The sequence below is a fragment of the Pieris brassicae genome, chromosome 5 (genome assembly GCF_905147105.1).
Source record: "Pieris brassicae chromosome 5, ilPieBrab1.1, whole genome shotgun sequence".
NCBI lineage: Eukaryota > Metazoa > Arthropoda > Insecta > Lepidoptera > Pieridae > Pieris > Pieris brassicae.
In genome coordinates this window covers 917,341-937,557 of record NC_059669.1, presented here as the reverse complement: position 1 = coordinate 937,557, position 20,217 = coordinate 917,341, and the positions used below count along the sequence as shown (strand labels likewise).

The window sequence follows — 20,217 nt, the reverse complement described above, 5'->3', positions numbered from 1 at the left end:
ATATATATTTTTTAAATACAATGCTTCAATTCTAAAAGTCCTATGATTTATTTTATTCCTATGTAAATAATTGCGTGAATTAGGTAATGTTTGGTTGGCAACGGGAAACAAAATGTTATCGAAATAATTACAAGATATTTTTAAGGCTTATATCGTAGCATTCATTTAAGGTTGAACAATACCATCCGTATCACCTCGACGTCTGCCGTTCGACAACTGAGTGTTTTTAAGGCAGTTTTTCACGCCAGCACTATGTGGAACCAGCTGTCCACTGAAGTATTTCCGAACCAATTTCACTTAGGGTTCTAAGAAAACAGAAGCGCTTGCGAGTCGTTTGGCAATGTAAGTGTCCATGGGTGGCGGTATCATTTAGCATCAGGTGAGCCTCCTACCCATTTGCCTCCTATGTAAATTTATTTTATATAAATAAAATATAGAAACCATAAAGTATTTGCGTCCTACACCACCTAACGTGTCTTCTCCTTTAAGAACCAATATTTTGGTAACATATAACCATGTTTTACTGGTCATATTATGTGTAAACAATTTTAATTGTATATAATTTTTCGGAATTACAGGAAATATGAGAGAGTTGTTTATGTGAGTGGTGTGAATAATGTGATTTCAATAATATCCGTATTATGCCTTGATAGAGAAAATGTCGACTGTCCCATAAAATTTAATCTTAACTTGTAAATAAATTATCGAGCGGGAAAAGAGACCTTAAAGTTTAATATACGTTGAACTATAGAAATTTTTCAATAAATTAATTATGAAAATAGTCTTAATAATAACATATTCCTGATAATGTATATGTCGCAGCCAACTAGCTTAATTCGCCGTTCAATCTACAGCCTAGCCTCTTAACAGCGCCGTTTAACTGTCAGCCTGAAAGATATTTAGTTGATCAAATAGCTAGGCAAATGACTTGGATCGATGTCGTCTCATTTCTAGCCTAGCGTGTTGACTGTTAATTTTTATTTAGTTCCACTTCCTGCTGCTAGGCTGGTATCCACAAGTTCAATGGAGTTTTTCAAAGTTTAATGAAAAACAGCAAGTATAATCGAAAACTGTCAATAATAATGCGTATTTAGCTGTGACTGACTCGAGCAATTTAATTTTTAATGAAATATTTTTTACTCATGTCTCATGGTCATTCTATCGTAAGAATGGCCGAATGATTTACCACCAAATTGAGACAAACACTACGGCTGAATATCTTTTGCTGTTAAAGGGCGCTGTTTCGTTTGTTCGGCTGTTGATCGGCTAATTAAACTAGTTGGCTGCGACATATATATAAATGATTTTTAATAAATTTCCTTGATTATGTGTGTAAGCACTATGACTGTCTATAGTCTATTTTAATTCAGTTCTCAAATTTATTTGAAAATATTAATTATACTAAGTGAATGGGTTTGTAAAATTTAAATTAAATGTCTACAGACGACGACGAGACTGATAATATTCAGGTTTTGTACATAGCTCAATAAAAAAACATATTAGCTCGTGGCAAAACAATATACTTCATATATAATTTATACCAAAAGTTTGGTCATGTAAAAACATATTATATAATATATGTTTTATGTATATTTGATAGATATGATTACAAATAAACATTTTTATTGTTAAGAACAATATACAGTATTTACAATTTTATAAACGTTCATAGCAGTAATAAAAATTAATTTGCTTACATTATATTATTATTAAAATTGATAATCATAATTAAAAGGTTTAGTCTCTGTGGCAGGATTAAAGGTACACTGCCATAGTAGTTAATATCCTAAATAAATAAAAAACTTATAAACCTAAACATTTCTATAATCATCTAGTAGTTTTAGCTTTGCAACCAGGTGCGGTATTATAAGCGTGGTGTAAATAATGTTTTAGGATCCGAGACTATATAAAAAAAGATTATCCCTAGCTTAGCTCACGTTGCCAAAAATACACACTATATCAATGTGTAGTAAAACCTTTTTACTGTCAGTTATAATAAATACCTAATAGTTACATTATAACTGTTATGTATTTGAAAAACTATAACACAGCAGTGTGAGCCTAGTCCCTTCAGCGTGCGGCTCTCATCCCTGAGGTCGTACGTTCGATCCCCGGCTGTGCACCAATGGACTTTCTTGGGGTGCGCATATAATATTCGCTCGAATGTTGAAAGAAAACATCGTAGGGAAACCGGCTTTCCTTGGACCCAAAAGGTGTGTGTCAGGCACAAGAGATTGATGTCCTACAGATCAGATTGACAAATGAACATGAATCTGATACAGACATCTATAGCCCGAGCTAAAATACTTTTAACGCCTCTGATTTTTTTTTTACAAAAAAAAAAAACACCTACGTTAAGTCATAATACATAAAACGAATCCTTTAGTACGAGCAGAATTTAACAGAGTAGACCAAATTCTGGTTTTCAATTACAGTTAAATGATTTAAAAAAATTGTCAATGTTTCTTCGTGTTATAACTTTTACGGAATATGACCCGTTTTTTGCAATGTCAGATTCTTAATTACTTTCATTATGCCATGCCTTTTATGAAAGGTCAAGTTATCCAATTTATAGTCTACAATTTTATACGTGTGACACTTTAAAGCTATTTTAAAAATTACTAGCCATCTACGATATTCTTGATCAGATGAGAGAGTTTTTTATTGATCTAGGTACATGGTCTACACATATAATTATCAAATCAATCTATACAAAATATTATAAAACTATTTAAAAGTGTTAGTATGGTTTTTTGGCATTTGCCATTAAATGATATTGATTCCACAATTATAACTATAAAAGTAATAAGATTATCTATTTATGCCAAATATTTTATCTGATATAAATGAACAGTTAGCATCATATAAGCTGACACATATACGTATCACACAAGGTATGACACAAAAAATATGAAATATCTCAGTAGATATCTAACCAACTGAGTGGTTCAAATCATGAGTCAATTTACTTCCTCATATGTGATTCAGAGAAATTTAAATTACTCTTAAATTTGACCTCATCGACACGTCATTGTGTTCTTAGAATTACGGTAACTTTATTACGAATACCATTTTCTAGCTTACCTAGTGTTGACTCGTTTAACCTTTAAGTAAAGAAAGACATCCTCATGACAAGTTCAATATTCGACTAAATAGTCATTTGTTGTGGGTTCAAAAAGGCTTCATAAATCATAGTACTACTTATAGAGAAGATTTCAAGATATATTTATTAATAAATCTAAATGACTTATATATTCGATGCAATCCCTAATTGCATCGAAAATAGGCAGTGTTGGCCTAGTGACTTTAACGTGCAAATCTTATACCTGATCCCTAATCGTACACCAATGGTCTATCGCATCTAACAATCGCTTTCACGGTGAACGAAAACACCGTGAGCAAACCAGTATGTTCCAAATTTAAAAAATCGACAATATGTGTCAGTCTAAGTTTGATAACTTTCACAGATATATTTTGCGTTTCATTTTACGTTTCTGTTTTCTGATATTAGATCGGGAGTTATAAATACTGTAATAGGATATATGTAAAAGAATCTAGAAACCGTGTTAGAAACTGAACAATTACATTACGTATTTAGAACAGGAAAAGTGATAGAAAGCGTACGTGATAATAATGAATAATATGCGGTTAGCCAATCGGATATAAGATAGATTACAATTTCATTTCGTATTTGGTTAGTAGGTTAAAGAGGCTATAAAATAATAAAATGAGGTTACTTGGCTATAATTATCATATCGTACAAACTTTTTATGATTTCTTTCAAAATTTGTGCTGTTTTTAATATAATCGTGGGTTATATGTAAACTTAAGTTTAAGGTTGTGTAAGCAAGGTAATCAAGTCCATACGATAAAGTAAATGTAATAAATTCAACCTTTCTATTATGAATTATTTATTTGATGTAAATTAATGCAATGGTAACGCACTTGTGACCAGTTAATTTGTGAATTTAGGAATATCCAATTTTCTTTTCACATTTTTTAGGCTATATTTCATATCCAAAGATTAAACACAATTTAAAATCAATACAAAAAAATGTAAACAGAATATTACACGATAAAAATAAATTATAAACTTACCAATCCTTGTATTCTCGGAAACATATTGTTTATTTACCGTCACAAAGTTCACTAAACTTCACTATCACTCACAATAATTTCATAATCGAAAGGGAAGAACCGAAACACACGTGCGTCGAGCACAACGCGTCGAATGGTTATGATCGCTAAGCGGTCGGTGGCGGCGCAAGCGCAGATGAATCATACGCAGTTGCAGACTGCGTAAAATAACTGTGCAACGTTACAGTAATTCCGGAAAAGTTTAGTTGATTTTTGATATTTATTTTGAATGCCAAAATTATGCATATCAAATATATGGTAAAGGTAGAGAAATTAAAATTTTTGAATTATGTTTTATTTTCGAACGACCGTGTAAACAATAATTATTATCAAAACAGGTATTGTTTTTAAGAGCTATACCTACCACTCTTAAAGTGCCTTCAAACCCCGATGCCAGACATCTATTGGATAATGTAGAGTCATTTTTCGATAACAGCGTTCAAATAAGATAGGCGATGTTTGTAAACAATAATACTAATATTCTGATAAATGTAATTTATTGCTTCACTAAAGATTTATTTGCTCTTGATATAACTACAAAAACTTCCTCTATTTACTTTCTATTACCTATTTAGTAATATACTCTACGTTATCAAATAAAACGCGTGTCATTTATTGATAGATATCTAAGTATTACATGATTTTATATAAACTGAAAACACAAAAACATTAATCAAATTTCAAGTGAAATTTTTAAAACAGTCCATACGATAATTAGCCATAATTGTTCGTATTAAGGACAGATTGAGACACGATTACTAATATAATTACAATTGTTAGGGTTAATAAACGTTAATTTTCTGCAATTTTTTCTTTGTCACCAGACAATTTATTTCTACGTAAGTCTTGCATTATAATTATGCAACAAATGTCTCATGACTAGTGTTGGCCTAGTGGCTTTAGCATACAACTCTTATCTCTGAGGTTTTAGGTTCGATTTCCGGCCGTGCACTAATCGACTTTCTTTTAATGTGCACATTTAACATTCACTGGAAGGGTGATGAAAACATCGTGAGGTAAGGCCTTACACCCAAAAACTCGACGGGGTGTCAGGCTCAGTTCATCACTAGGCAGAATACGAAATTCCACCTGTATCACCTCTGCGTCCGTCGGTCCACAACCGAGCCTTTTATAAGGCTTCTACGTGTAACCAGCTAAATTATTTCCAAACCAATTCGACTTAGGATCCTTCTAGAAAAGAGCGTAGCAATTCTTAAAAGTCCGGTTTCCACTCGCGAGCCCCCTGCCATTGAGAGTGTCCAAGAGCGACGCTTACCATGACGTGAACCTCCTGCCCGTTTGCCATCTGTTCTATATAAAAAAACATGGCTCTGGGTGGGTACTTTCGTTTTCTCCGAGGTCTCAATCATCTCAGTCATTATCGCATTCCGAGCTCTGAGAAGGAAGATAAGATCAACATCCTAAGTTATAACATAATATCCGTTTCGTAGATCTGATAAACACACATTCATGACCACATTATCGGCAGCATCCAGCTAATATGCCTATTTTTAAATATTTAGACGAGATAATGTAGGATTCCAACGGTGAAGTAATTTTTAAAATCCGTTTGAAGTTTTTGTATTTAGTTGTTACTAACAATCCAAACCTTTCCACTTGATAAATTAGGTATACGAGTAGATATACAATAGAATGAAACTGATGGCTTTGACATTTGCAATATGATATAAATAAAAGTTCCCCGGTAAACCGAAATAAATACGTCATGGGTATATTATCAATGTAATATATAAGAAAATAATCAGTTTTTTTCCATAGAAATTTGAATTCCGCATCCGTGTTTACCATTTTGAATGAGTGAAGGTAATTAATATATTAACTGTATGTAAGAGATATTTATAATTAATTTCTAATTGTTCATAATTTATTTGTTAAGTGATTACGTCAGTAAATTTACCAATTAGATAATACTAAACATTGTTTACTTTACACAGCTAATGTCTTAATTGATTTCATAACTTGAACACGCATGTCTGTTGGCTTATATGAAATTGTTTTTAAATTTAAGAATATCAAATCATATAACATCTGGCATTGCCAGTGAATCTCTATATATGTATATAAAATTCTCGTCTCACAATGTTTCTTCCCATACTCCTTCGAAACGGATCGACCGATGCTTATGATTTTTTTAATACATATTCAGTAAGCCTGAGAATCGGCTACTATCTTTCAAACCCCTAAGTGATAAGGGGTGTCCACCCTTAAATTATATTTTTTATAATAACAAATACAAAAATACATTCAACCCTCAATTGTCACCCCTCTACGATCAACCTCCATTTTTATTATAGTAGACATCCTATTTTTATTTATTATTAAACTTAAAAAAACTGTTTCCTGAAAATAATATACATGACAAAACGACGTTTGCCAGGTCAGCTTGTATATAAAATAAACGCTTACATAACGGTAAAGTGTTTAAAGCATAAGAAGGTCATTATTGATAAATGTCAAAAATGACTTTAATGTCAAAGTAATCTTTACACTGACGAAGTGATAAAAGTTCGTAATACTTTTGTCAACAAATGACATATAGCGGCGGTTAAACAGACACCTCCAGGACAGGCGTAACATCAGGTGTGATTATGGACAAACGTCTGTCTAGATCTGGCTAAAAAATATTAGCAAAGATTTGTATAGGACCAGGAGCTAACGAACATATCACTTAGAATAATATCTTAGATTAAATATTACAACAGATCAAAGAATCCTAACGAAATACAATTGAACAAAATAACAAAAAAATGTGCCATAAATACATTGTCTACTTTATTTTGCATACTTTTCAATAATTAAGGAAATGTTCCATTACGTTTAATATTTTATAATGCTCAATTAGTAAATGAGACTTTCATACTTTCGCTGCTCATAGAATATTTTTGCCGACTTCCTTTTAATTATTTGAGTACACACAGTATTGACAAAACACCGTGTAATTTTAAGAAATACAATTCTTGGAATATTCTTTGACAATGGCCTTTTGTTTAATTTTATGGCACTCCGAAACGTTTAGAGTGTTTACCGCTATTAGCCCATTATTGATACTATAATTATAATTGATAAAATTTAAGCCTACCTGAGCGATGCTAATCCCTAAATATTCCAGGTATAGCAGGTACTCTTTGAAATAAATTTTTCCTTTAGTGTTTATAATTTAAAACTCGACTTGTCACATTAAATATTGTATTTTAATTTTCTTAATTACCAATGTATCAGTGTTTAGTTTGGCAATGTTTTATTAATAATTAATTATTAAATTAAGTAATAAAGGAAATGTCTAGGTAATTGTAGTATATAGTTGAAGTATTTTTTATTTATGAACACTTCACTGTATGTACAGAAATATAAAACAATTGACGTAATTAAATAAAGAGGAGGGCAACTGGCGGCTTTATCGATTCCGAGCTATATCTTCCAGGCCACCACTGTGAGAAAAAAAAATTACGTAAGCGCAATAAGTGAAAAAATATATAAGATATTTAAGAAATTAAAACATACGTAAACAGTGAACAGGACAGTATTACTAAAGGACATTGATTATATGAGCTATCTCATTAGAGCGCAGAGGTTTTACGCTATAACTGACAAAAAATAAAAGAATTTTGGCAAGCATTATTGTGTTTACTTATAGCCTATGAAGGGTTTAAATGGGCCGCTACCTAATTAGAAACAAGCCACACAATCACTCTTCATATTATTGTAAATGAAATGGAGTCGAAGCGGGCGGGAAATTGACGAATTTCATTCGAACCGAAATTTGCTTGATTTCTTTGTATATTGAACTATAGTCACTTGTTTTGGAAAGCTAATGTTATCTTAAATTATGTGTCATAAAATGACTTCTATTTGTTATTAATTGTTGTTTCTTTGTTATTTTATCTTGTTTTCTAGTTTCGTGTTGTGCCAGTGCAGAGATTAATTTTTACTTATTTTAACTTTAGGTAACTTTGTTCCCAAGTAATTTTGTAATAATTATAAATTTTTAAAGGAAAACGCAATTGCGATCCCTCAGGCAATGTGAGTGTTTATGGGCGGCGGTATCACTTCACCCCTTATCGTTTGCCACTTGTTACATACAAAAATAAGATTAAAACTATTTTATAATTATAGATATATATATATATAATCATAAACCTTATATCTTGATATGTTAAATAGAGTTTAATATTATGACTTGATTTAGTTCAATACTGTTAAATGCGTGGTGTTTAGGTCTAGATAACGCACATAGATTAGCCCAAATTGGAAACGATATCAAATTATTTAATAAACAATTTTCATTTGTTTATTTATCATCTATCTTTATAATTTACTGACATAGATTAATACCCTGATTTCGTTTCGTATACATTATCTCTTACACCGTCAAAATAATGATTAATTGATGCTATACAATTGAGCATGATACTATAGTTATTACTGGTCGATGCCGGGCTTCTTTATAACCTTCTTTATCGATGGTCTGTCCTGAATCAAAACTGAAACACTGACCAGCCAGATCCATCAACTCTGAATGTCGCTGCCTATAAACCTTATTTATCCGGAGAAGGCGAGGACCTTTACAACGTACTTACAGTTCTACAGTTTCCGTCCTGCCCTTCAGGCGATTGACCGCAACGGCCCAAGCCGAGGTTCGAGTCTCACAGGAGACGCTCTAACGCTAGCCGCGGGCAAAACGCCAATTCAGGCCGAGCTACGCTCAACTTAACAGCCTCAGCTGAGCTGTAAAGGCCCTTAAGGCCAACAGCAAAAACTTTTTGTGTCTAAGGCAAGTCGGTTTTCTCACAATGTTTTACTTCAACGTTCGAACGAATATTTAATGTGCATATAGACAGACTGTCTTGGGCAGCCTGATATCGCAATTCAGGGCGACACTGTTTGAAAATATTATAGAGAGAACTAGATTTTTTTCTATTAACTGTATTAAAACGTAACAATTACATTTAAGAATTCAATAATGTGTAACTCGAGTGTTGATAAGACATTCAAGTGAAGTGAGCTAGTAATTACTTTGCTTAGTTGTCTTCGGCTTGTTGATTATCTCATAGATACGCTATCAAAGTCTTTGTTATTTATAACAGCGTCGTTATTTATATATATAGACCAATGAGAAATAAAACAAACTAGATTTTCGACGTTTCGATTAAAAAATATAGTTAAATTTATTTGGTAATTTCATATATTACATCTTTCAAACAATCTCTAGACTGAGAGATTTCAAATGTTTTTTTGTGAATAAATTATTAGGTAACAACGGTGAATTGCTAAATCAGATTAGATGTAGGTCGCGAATGAATCTTTGCGCCAGTGGATTATGTATGTGCGCAATTTACTGTGGAAACGCGTGTCTAACGTTGTATCTAGTTTACCCGTTCTTGCACAAACGTCCGATTACCTACTGGTCCATATAAAAATTATCCATGCCATAAAAAAAACGTGTGCAATTCACACGTGGTAGAAGTGAAAACTTCGAAAATTTTGGTTTCACGATAATGAGACGAATGTAATTTTAACTTTTTTTTATTTATTCTTACTTCTCTTTATAATGATTATTATTTTTATTTTTTTCAATTATTAATTTTGATAAAAACTCCACTGAATAAAAAAGCTTTTATAATTAATAATATGTAAATTAGACATCACTATCCAAATGTATTATTATTTTTTTTTATTTAAATTTAAAATATTAATTTTAAGGTAAGTTAAGTTAAAAAATCAATCACTTATTTTGATAAAAACTCAAATAATTAAAATTTGTAAACCAAAAAGTTTACACAACAAATAGTACTAAACTAAATGCTATGTAAATAGAATCCATAAATTTCATCTAATTTTATAATTGAATTAAATTAGTCTCTTGTTTAATTTTTTGCACAGATGTGCAAAAAAAACATAGGTATGTTTTTTTTAACAGTCGCTCAAACAATGAAGGAAAACATCGCGAGGAAACCGTCTTGCCTTAGACCCAAAAAGTCGACGGCTTGAGTCAGGCAGGCTAATCACCTACTTGCCTATTATATAAAGTTATAAATAAATGACTTTGAAACAAATACTGTGATCTGAGGCACAGATCTGAATTGGTTGAAGAGTCACTGCTTTTTTTTAAATTTAGAATCAAGGTATATGATGTTTTTTATACGCTAAATATGGCTGTCGTATGTCGAAATCCAAAAAGTATTTGTCATGTGAGAGACATACTTAGCGATCCGTAGTACCTTTGCTATTTAACGAATATGTTGCATTGTTCACAGTTAAAGACTAAACAAATTCTCATAATATTATCACTTATTATCGCAACATACATACAATAACCACTTACTGTAGTTTAAAATAGAACTATATTAAATGGGTTTAACTCATTCGAGATCATGACATTGCATATCTCTTTAACAAATGTAAATTCATATTATTAAGAATAACATTGGTATTTAATTAATAATTAAATAATTTATTTCTTCTAAAACCCGTTACTAATAACAAATATATTTAATTGTCTTCATTCTTTTCTAAAAGAGGTTGATACCATGGAGTACGTATTGGCCACAAATCAAATGGCAATAAAAAAAAGCCTGTCTATGTCTATCTTTGTTGTTGTAAAATAGTTTACTAATACGCTCATATTTGGCTAATTATTAATTAAAAACTTATTAGCAATTAATTAAGTAATTATTTTTAATAAAATAAACCATATTGTTTTAATTGTAATTTATATTAAGCTTTTTAATTACCCGAAAACATTAAATTTCATTATGAGTAAGAAGTTAACTTAATTAGGTTTGGAAAAGAGCGTACCAATTCGTAAAAGCCGGCAACGCGCTTGCGAGCCTTCTGGCAATGTGAGTGACTTATTTTATTTTAAAAGGCACACTAACGAAACACATGACATACAAAAGCAAGATACATACGTGTGCATCAATGACAAGAGTGCACAACATTTATTTTATTTTAACTTAAAGATTAAAAGTAAAAGACAAACTCGACTAGAGTATTTTTTTTACTATGCAATTGTTATTATTGGTCATGGATCAACAGTGGCTGCAGCATCTTACGCCTGAAGAGATGGAGACTGTCATTAAATGGATCTGCTCCGCATGTACTCAGAGCGTCGTTCAATGCAGATAGAGATTTGTTTAGAGGAGCATTACAACCCTCTTTGGTCCTCACTGCACGAACGTAAAAAAGGACTGAAGTGTTTCTTGTGTTCCTCTTTAAGAGGAAGTTCACTTGACTTAAAACATTAGATAAAGGTAGACTTAGTTTGCTTTCTGTTACATAGAAAAGGTGTTTAATTAGTTTAATTAGTTATTTATCTAATTAGACTATTAACAATTGCTACCTTTATTTCCTTCTAACATTTACTTTGGTTCGATGCAGCCCCTTCACGGCGATATGTTGGACATCCTCATACCTTCATTTACTAACAAAACATAATTTTTACCGTGCCTTTTAACAAAATAAAATCAAATACAAATGTTAAATTAATTAAGTAAAATTACAAAAACTTTATCTTAATACTCGAAATGTTTCATCGTGGCTTTAAAAGCTTGGGATTAGCCTCGTTACTTCTGACACTGAAACTTCATCGGGGTCGATAAAAATCCTGTTTTTAATATAAAAAGTTTGTGACGGGCGAACTTGTCAGCGACAAATAGAGATTTCATTATTATCAAGTTTCGTTTGATATAAAAGAAAGCTTTGTATACTTAAATTGCTTTTCTGTCCAGATGAGGTTTGTTTAGTCAAGAGGGCAAAGAAATTCTACTCAAAAACATTATGAGAGTTTAAGGCTATTAATTATATTTTATGTTTTTTAATGTAACGGCTCGCCCCGCCCTTAAGTGATACACTCACATTGCCAGAAGGCTCGCAAGTGCATTGCCGGCTCAATTGGTACGCTCTTTTCCCGAAGGACCATAACTCGAATGGGTTCGGAAATACAGTGAGCAACCTCTTCCAGCAACATAGTGGTAGTGCGTGGAAAAATCTTCCTTAAAAAACACTCAGTTGTGGAACGACGGACGTTATTAAAGGAATGACGGGAATATTTACGGAAAAAATGTTACATCTAATATAACAATACCATAACAGTCACTTGTTACTCAGCTTCAAACAAAGATGTTTATTTGAATATCTCCATAGGAAAACTTAACCGAACTTAATTCGTGCTAATTTAAATTGGCCTAAGGATACAATTTGTCGCTTATAACCTTCGCATAACTGCTTTCTTGGGGCATTTTGGTACAATAAACTTAATTCTTCCTTACGTATATATTTATTTTAAAATCGAAATAATAAAAAATATAGGAGCTGATTCTGAATTTCTAAAATGCGATTCTTGATTGCGATGCAACAGAACATTTATTGAGGTAGACTCAAATTAAATTTATTCAACAAAAAACCCTTTGCATACATTAGAATATATTTAACTTAACCTTTAGGTTAGGAATAGGTTTAGTTAACGAATTATGTGTTTCTGCACTGCTTACCTTATATTTATTTTCTTTTCTCACAGTGGTTGTCTGGAAGAGTTCGCATAATAGCGATAAGTCCGCCAGTTGTAGTCCTTATTATTAAATTTTGTGAATTGTATTATATTTGTACATGCAATGAAGTGTTAAGAAATAAAATAAATAAATAGAATTGCATAAGATAAAATGTCAGTATTTTTATTGTGGGTTTAGTGAACTGACAAAAGTTTTATTATTTGTTAGTGATCATAGTAGTTAGTAAATTTTGTTTCTCGTAATTATTTTGATGTGTTTGTTTTTTAGTTTTAGTTTAGTTTAGTTCATTTTTTTCATTGGTTATGCATTCTTGTCGATTTGTCACTTGGTAGCATTGTTTTTCTTTTATAAATAAAATCTTTGTTTACCGCTTGTCTGACATCCATATTTTGTCTACAGGTAAAAAGGTCTATAATGTTGAAAATGGCCGACGCGTGCGTTGATAGCAGCAAGCAGACACGCTTCCATGAAATGCACGTGCAAAGGCATAACAATGTCAGCATATTATACGCAGACATCGTCAACTTCACGCCGTTGTCTGAGAGACTGAGTGCTTCAGACTTGGTGAAGACACTCAATGAACTATTTGGAAGATTCGATCAAATTGCACAGGTAACTATCGATAGATTTACTAGTAGAATTTTTTGGAGTTTACTCCTTAAGAAACGATTTGAGTTATAAGGCCCGGTACGGAAATTTTATGAGGAGTAAAATCAAGTGTAACACGAAAAGTTGAGGCGTTACGTAGAAAGAGACGAACATATATATCTGTAGGATTGAACTCATTCTCTCTCTAAATTTGGATTTGTATAAATTGAACACAATTATTATTATTATTATTTATATTGTTTTGTAACATACTTTATGTAATACGCTTTATTGAAGTAATATAAATAATCCTAATAATTACAGATATATGTTTGTTTCTCTTATCATTTTAGCAGATGCGTTCATTTACCCTTTTTTTCTAATAATAATATCATAATTATAATTCGTCCGGAAGATAACTCCAATCGTGCGTCGTAGCTGAAACACACACACATTTTTTTATTGACTCTTTTATCATATGTATCCACAACACACTTCTGTGACAAGCGTGTTGACCGTATTCTTTGGCCCTGTTAAATTGAAAATTGAATACATAAATATATGTTTTATCATGTTCAACCGTTTTATCAAACAAATTTTGTTTTGTTAAATGTTTAAGTAGGTCGTTGTCGCTCGTACATTACTTATTATTAATATAATAAATAATTAAAAAGTATGCATTCAGATGTATGTACAAAATCCGAAACATTTTTACAGATGTATTTTAAAATATCACGATAAGAATTGAAGCCAACATTTCTATATATTAAATTTCATTAAGAGCATTGTTGGCCTAGTGGCTTCTGTGTGCGACTCTGGTCCCTGAGGTGATGGTCAATCCCCGGCTGTGTATAATGGGCTTTCTGTCTAAATGCGCATTTAGCTTTCGCTCAATCGGTGAATAAAAACTTCGTGAGGAAACCGGCAGACCCAAAAAGTTGACGGCGTGTGGCACAGGAGGTTAAGCACCTACTAGCCTATTAGATTGACAAATGATTATAAAGCAGGTACCGAAGGCCCAGACCTAAGAATTTTGAAGTGCCAGTGATCTATTTTTATTTAACACAAAACCAAAGCCGGTTTATTAAGGCATTTACAGCTGCTGTAAAAAAGTCTTAAAATAAATGAATTGAACTTGTTAGTGTCGACAAAAGGGTTACTTTAGCAAATACACTAATGAAGGTTTATAAGGGCTATTTGCTTTAAACTTAATGAGGTTTTAGACAAATAGCATCATTTAAAGTAAAAGCTTAATTACAAAGTTATATATATATTGGTTTAGTGTGCTCGTATTGATAATGTGTGACTGTAAAAACACATCAGGTGATTGGTGGAACATATTTCCTTCCAAAGAAAGTCCAAATCACAGCTGAGGATCGAACCACAGGGAAGATAGTCGCAAGCTGAAGCCACTAAGAAAAGACTGCTGCTTGGTTTTGTGTTAGCCTTGCAAATTATTAAAAATATATTCCAATTACTTAAAGCAAAGTAGCGGTTTGATGCTAGGCCTTTGCCAATGAAGGGAAAATATTTTGTTTATAGGCGTGGTTTACAACCTTTCTTAGAAATATAAAAAAGTAGTGGTGCAACCTTTTATGTCTAGGCCTGAGAATTCAGTGACTGTTTTGTGATTTTATTATAAGTATACTAGAACAAATCTCTCAGAACGAATATTGGATTCTGGACTCTTCACATAATGTGTTCGTTACTTAATTCTTGGACGTAGCCCTGTTTTCATACTCTTCTTCTGCTTCATTCAAGAATAAATTAAAATATCCTTTTGCCTTTGCCTTGTATTATTATTTCATTAACAATGAAGTGATTAGTCATTTTGACGTTCTCTCTAAATATTATCTTACCGTTCTGCTGTTATTTTTGTATTTGAAAAACTGTTTTACATTCGATAAATTAACCTTTATAAAGTATATTTTTCTAATAAATAAATGCATACAAAATTGAGCACCATAAAAAACGTCCACTCCACCTTGGTAAAGGTTGTATCTAATCTATAATAATGTTATATTGCAATCAATATGAAGTTGTTTATAGTAATAAACTTTTCTGTCTCCTTGAAACTGACACACTGCTTATCTATTCTATGATAAACTCAGGTGCGTAGTCAGGTTGCTATTGAACAAAGAAATATGTATTGCTTAATTAATAAGTTTAATGACCCACAAATAATAGGCTTATTTTATTGATGATTTTAAATAGATACTTGGCCATCTTCGCGTAAATATATTTTTTTTTCTTCGAATATAACATACCAGGTTTTATCGACACGTGCTTAACGAAATGGGTAACACTAAATAATACTAAAATTTAAACTGTATAGTTTATTCGGATGGACGAGATCTATGTGATTATATTATTTTCTTATGAAAAGGTGAAAACGGTGTTATATATAAATATTAAATCAATGTGTACAAAATATTGTAAAAAAATGTGTGCGTGTACTAGTGTACACACGTAATCTACTAAGTTAAATTAGATAAAGTTCAACAAAAGGCTTTTATTATCATATATTATAGAATTTCATTAATTGTAATAGAATTATTACTATCATTGTGACGGTAATTTTTTTTCCAACACCGATAAAGAAGTTTCATTTCAACTATTTAAAAGTGTACGCATCCAGTTTCTTGGCCATTCTTCTGCATCATACCTTTTGGAAAGGGCAACTAGAGTCATTTTTTGTCATGTAAATTTGACTTTCAAAAGTGCCTTTTAATAGGCCTAATTAAAATTAATGATTTCACTTGACTCAAAATCCCTTCCAAGCAAGCCTTGTTCGGTTAGCAAGACCATATAAAATATACTTTCTTAATTAAAACTAAATAAAAGAAAAAAAATATTGTAAACGAAACAACCATAAATTATTAATTTCAGTACTTCATTTTACGACACTTTACAAGGAGTTGTTATATCAGAGAGTTGTAATCTCAACTCCTGCAATACTTTTTGTTTGGCTAATTGTAAAGTATCCTATTGGCTTTATAACGTTTTGCTTGGATTTTCCAATCTAAATGAAAATTGAAAGTAAATACATAAAAAATATATTACACAATATTATGATTTACGCGAATACTACACATAAGAATAAATTATTTAAGTAAACGCAAATCTATAACATTATTTGATGTCTCGAAGGTTTTGTAATGATCGTGGTTACAGATTCGCTGATCACTGGAAAAAAAATTTTAAACGACTACAAAGAACTTGACATCTCTTCCCCCTTTACAGATAGACCCAAATTTTAATAGTCAAACTCTGTTTCATCAGTGATAAGGTAATATCACATGGATGTTGTCACGTCATATCATCTGCCTGAACTCTGATGAGTCATCTATCTCATTTGACTTGATCTTACAATGATAAAGACTACTTAAATACCGTTTACACACTGTGTGTCTAAGATCTCGGGTTCTCAGGGTTTAAGTCTCTTAACAGGTTCACTGTCCAACCAAGCATGAAAGTGGAAAAAAAAGTTTTCCATATGTCCCAGCACCTTTTAGGTTCTTATATGTCCTGACCGAGCCATATACGCAACTATCCCCGTATGCCCACAACTCCAAAAAGCCTAGAAGTTGCACCTGCACGCATACCACATGTGGACTGTGAACGTGTAGAGCTTTTCGTCTACAGACCTCATATGGTCTCTGGACAGTGAACCTGTTAAACTACTTTCGTCAGGTAATGAAGTATTGCATATTATATTATATATCGGCATTTTGCTCATGATGGGATTACCAAACTTTAGCCTACTTATAGATACCGGCATCTTGAACGAAGGTCCTTGCCCAGCGATTTTTAGGTATCACTGGGAGGGGGGAGGGGCTGCGGGGGAGTGACGTGTCGATCGCGTGATTGGTAAATCAGTTGACGTTTGTGTACCGCGCTGCGTCCACGTTCCTTTACCTCCTAAGTACACTAGAAAGTTGTAAAAATTATATTTAACAACTCACAATAATAACTGATATACACTAACAATCTACAAAAATGAAAACGAACTATTATTAAAAGTTATCTACGTAAAAGTTAAATAAAATAGTTTGACACTTTTTTTGCTCGTATGTGTACGATGCGCAAACTTACCCCCACTCCCTGTTTAATGCTCAAGAAGTTTGCCGGTATCTGTACTAAAACCTCACATGGTCGGAGATAGAGTCAACTGTTACCTTCGTCAAATGCGAATGTCAAAACGCTTAGACCCCAACACTGTTCCCAGCTAAGTTGTGTAGGTAACAAATAATTCTAGTAGTTAATATGGTATTTGCAACTCGACTGCTAAAGTCAACATTCTCTTAGTGCATGTAGTTCGGCAGTTATATAAACTTGGGAACTCCCACAATCTATAGTATTAGGAAAGCTGATTCAGTACTTTGGTAACTTGTAGTTTCTTTGTTTAAGTCCTCCATAAACTGTGACCTATGTAATGAGATTAATGTACTACTCGTATATTTGTAGTTACGGGCTTTGCGAATACAGCATATTTACTATTTATTAATTACATTTATAAAAGAAAACATTTAGACAGTATACAAAGCCTAAATTACATTGTTAAACAAATATAAATACGAAACAGAAAACAAGTCAAATAAGTACAATAATAGCTAAAAAATAAAACTGAAATTAAACATAAAACAAAGTACAACATAATATTTTAAAGAAGAAACTAAATTGTTACTATTGCTAAATAAAGTTTCAAAGTCTTTTTGTTAAGGTGAAACATAATAATATATCATTAAATTTCAATTCATAAAAATATAATTCGTATTCGTACGAGGCACGTGAAACAACTGTTAATATTTTGTCGCATTGGGATTCTTTTAGAAATAAATGACAGCAAATATGGGTCTATCTATCCGCCCATTAATAGCAAGCAAAAATAATAAATCTTGCTGACTCCACCGACATTAATATGAATATAAATTAAAATATTTATTGCAATAAATATTGAAAACTAAGACTTAATATATTATTAGAAACACAATGCAATAAGTACTTATTGCATTAGGCAACAATAGGTACTTCAATTCTATAGAAAAAGGGCGAAAATTTCGTTAATCTGATGCGTAAGTTTAAAAGCTCCGACTTATACCTACGCCGTCTTTTGTTTATTGAACAATCCGTTTGTTTCACTGATACCCTTTTGAATCGGATATTTATAAACCGTTATAAATGTTATTATTTCCAACACAGAGAAACCAAAGTTAAATCTATGAAAGATGCTTTCTAGAGTTCTCAAAGAACGTAAGAACATCTCTGAAAACACTCATCATTATTTTTAATTCAATATTTGTTTTTCTGCCTTGATCCACATGTCAAACTCATTAATAACTACATATATCAAGATGAATTCCAACAATTTTAATCACCGAAACTTAATTAAAATGATAATCAGTTAGTCAAATAAATTATTCATTACGAATATTGCTACTAAGAGCGCATCAGTAACAATTAATATGGGTTTAATTAATATTAGTAATCAGTTTGATTGCCCTGTTTAATCGTAGGTGAAATTATATTACTGCGCTACACTGTGCCTGAAGTTTGCAACTTTATTGATAATGAAGAACTCTTCCATCTCTTTCTGTCGAATTCTGATGAAAAGAGACAGGTACTTTAATTATTATCATATGTAGTATACGAAACGTTGAATTTTTTTTTAACAATCGCAGACTAAAATAAACTCCTGAAATAGAATTGTTTCTTTTTGTAAAATTTGCTAATTGTTTTTTAGCAGGAGCAATTACACTTGTATACATTAGTTCTTATAATGAATAAATTGTGATTAGACTACAATTACATGGACCACCTGAATGGTCATTAATTTTCATTAAGCAACACAAAAGCTCTTTGTTGCTCCGTATTTCTTTACAGAGTAATAGGGTTATAGAGGAATATAAATGCAAAGATAAAAGCGTATTTTTTGTGAAAGTATAAGTATTTAAGAAATTAAAAATAGAAATCCCATTGTTATTGTTACTAATGTCGTCAATTGTAGTGTATTTTTATGGCCTCTATCTAACATATTAATTAATGAAATGGTGTCTTTATATAGGAACGCGAATATCAAAACCTGCCTACCGTCTTTTTGTACGAGTTTACCAGTAAGAAGTGAAATCTCTGGTTTAGGTTTATAATTTATTATGAAGTTATGTTAGTTGACTAAATAAAACAATTAATAGTACGGTGAAAGTAAAAAATATAGTCCAAATACACACAGACAAAAGATAAAAAACTTAGGTTTAAAATGGCTGGAAGTCTTCCACGGTCCTCTTCACAAGACACTTTCTTTTGCGAAGTCGCGAACTGTAGATCCACTCCCACTCTTCCCTGGTAGATAGGACCTGTAATTGTTTAAAGAAAGAGTATGCTCCTTCTTCAAAGGCCGGCAACGCACCCTCTAAAATTGATGTCCATGGTCTGCGATGACTGTCCTCTTTGGGTGTCCTGTATCGTATGCTCCCTTATCAATTTTTTTTCTTTCTTGATGTACTTTTTGCTCATTTACATCACAGTGTAGCTTTTGAGTTATATAATTAAAAAAAACATTAAATTTGTTTAAGGTATTATAGGCCAGCTCAATAGCATGTCAAACATTGAGTTAAATAAAAGTGAATTTGTACACGTGTAAATTTTGTCTCTGTGTTGTTCTACCCTGTTCCTTATCATGAGTGTGGAAGTGATAGACACTCTTTGTTCCCGACAGCTATTTTGCCGACTACCGCAAGTCCTTTTACCGATAAGAGCACGTCAGATATCAACTTTCTGCATCGCAAATTATGGAATTCAGTTGAGAAAAATAAGGAAAAATTCGGCTTTAAACAGGGTTTTAAATAGCAAACCCAGTATACGTATGTAATATATTGTTACGAAGACGGGTCGACTTCAATGTTTCTAGATTTTTCCACTGGTTAGAGAACTTTTCAGCAGGCTGTAATATGATTTCTGACCGTTT

At 31.9% G+C, this 20,217-nt stretch overlaps 2 protein-coding genes across 4 annotated transcripts in view; one reads left to right on the top strand and one right to left on the bottom strand.

The window, feature by feature from the left end:
* The window catches only part of LOC123709734 (E3 ubiquitin-protein ligase SINA-like 5), a 39,344-nt gene extending 35,116 nt beyond the window's left edge, over positions 1 to 4,228 (bottom strand). Inside the window, exon 1 of the mRNA XM_045661259.1 lies at positions 4,099 to 4,228. Coding sequence (XP_045517215.1) covers positions 4,099 to 4,122 — 24 coding nt within the window. The 5' untranslated portion in view covers positions 4,123 to 4,228. The remainder of the gene's footprint in view (positions 1 to 4,098) is intronic.
* Positions 1 to 20,217, top strand: part of LOC123709733 (adenylate cyclase type 2) — a 149,433-nt gene that overhangs the window by 101,690 nt on the left and 27,526 nt on the right. For all 3 annotated transcript variants that reach the window (XM_045661258.1, XM_045661256.1, XM_045661257.1), the window contains exon 6: positions 13,065 to 13,277. In XM_045661258.1, coding sequence (XP_045517214.1) covers positions 13,065 to 13,277 — 213 coding nt within the window. The remainder of the gene's footprint in view (positions 1 to 13,064; positions 13,278 to 20,217) is intronic.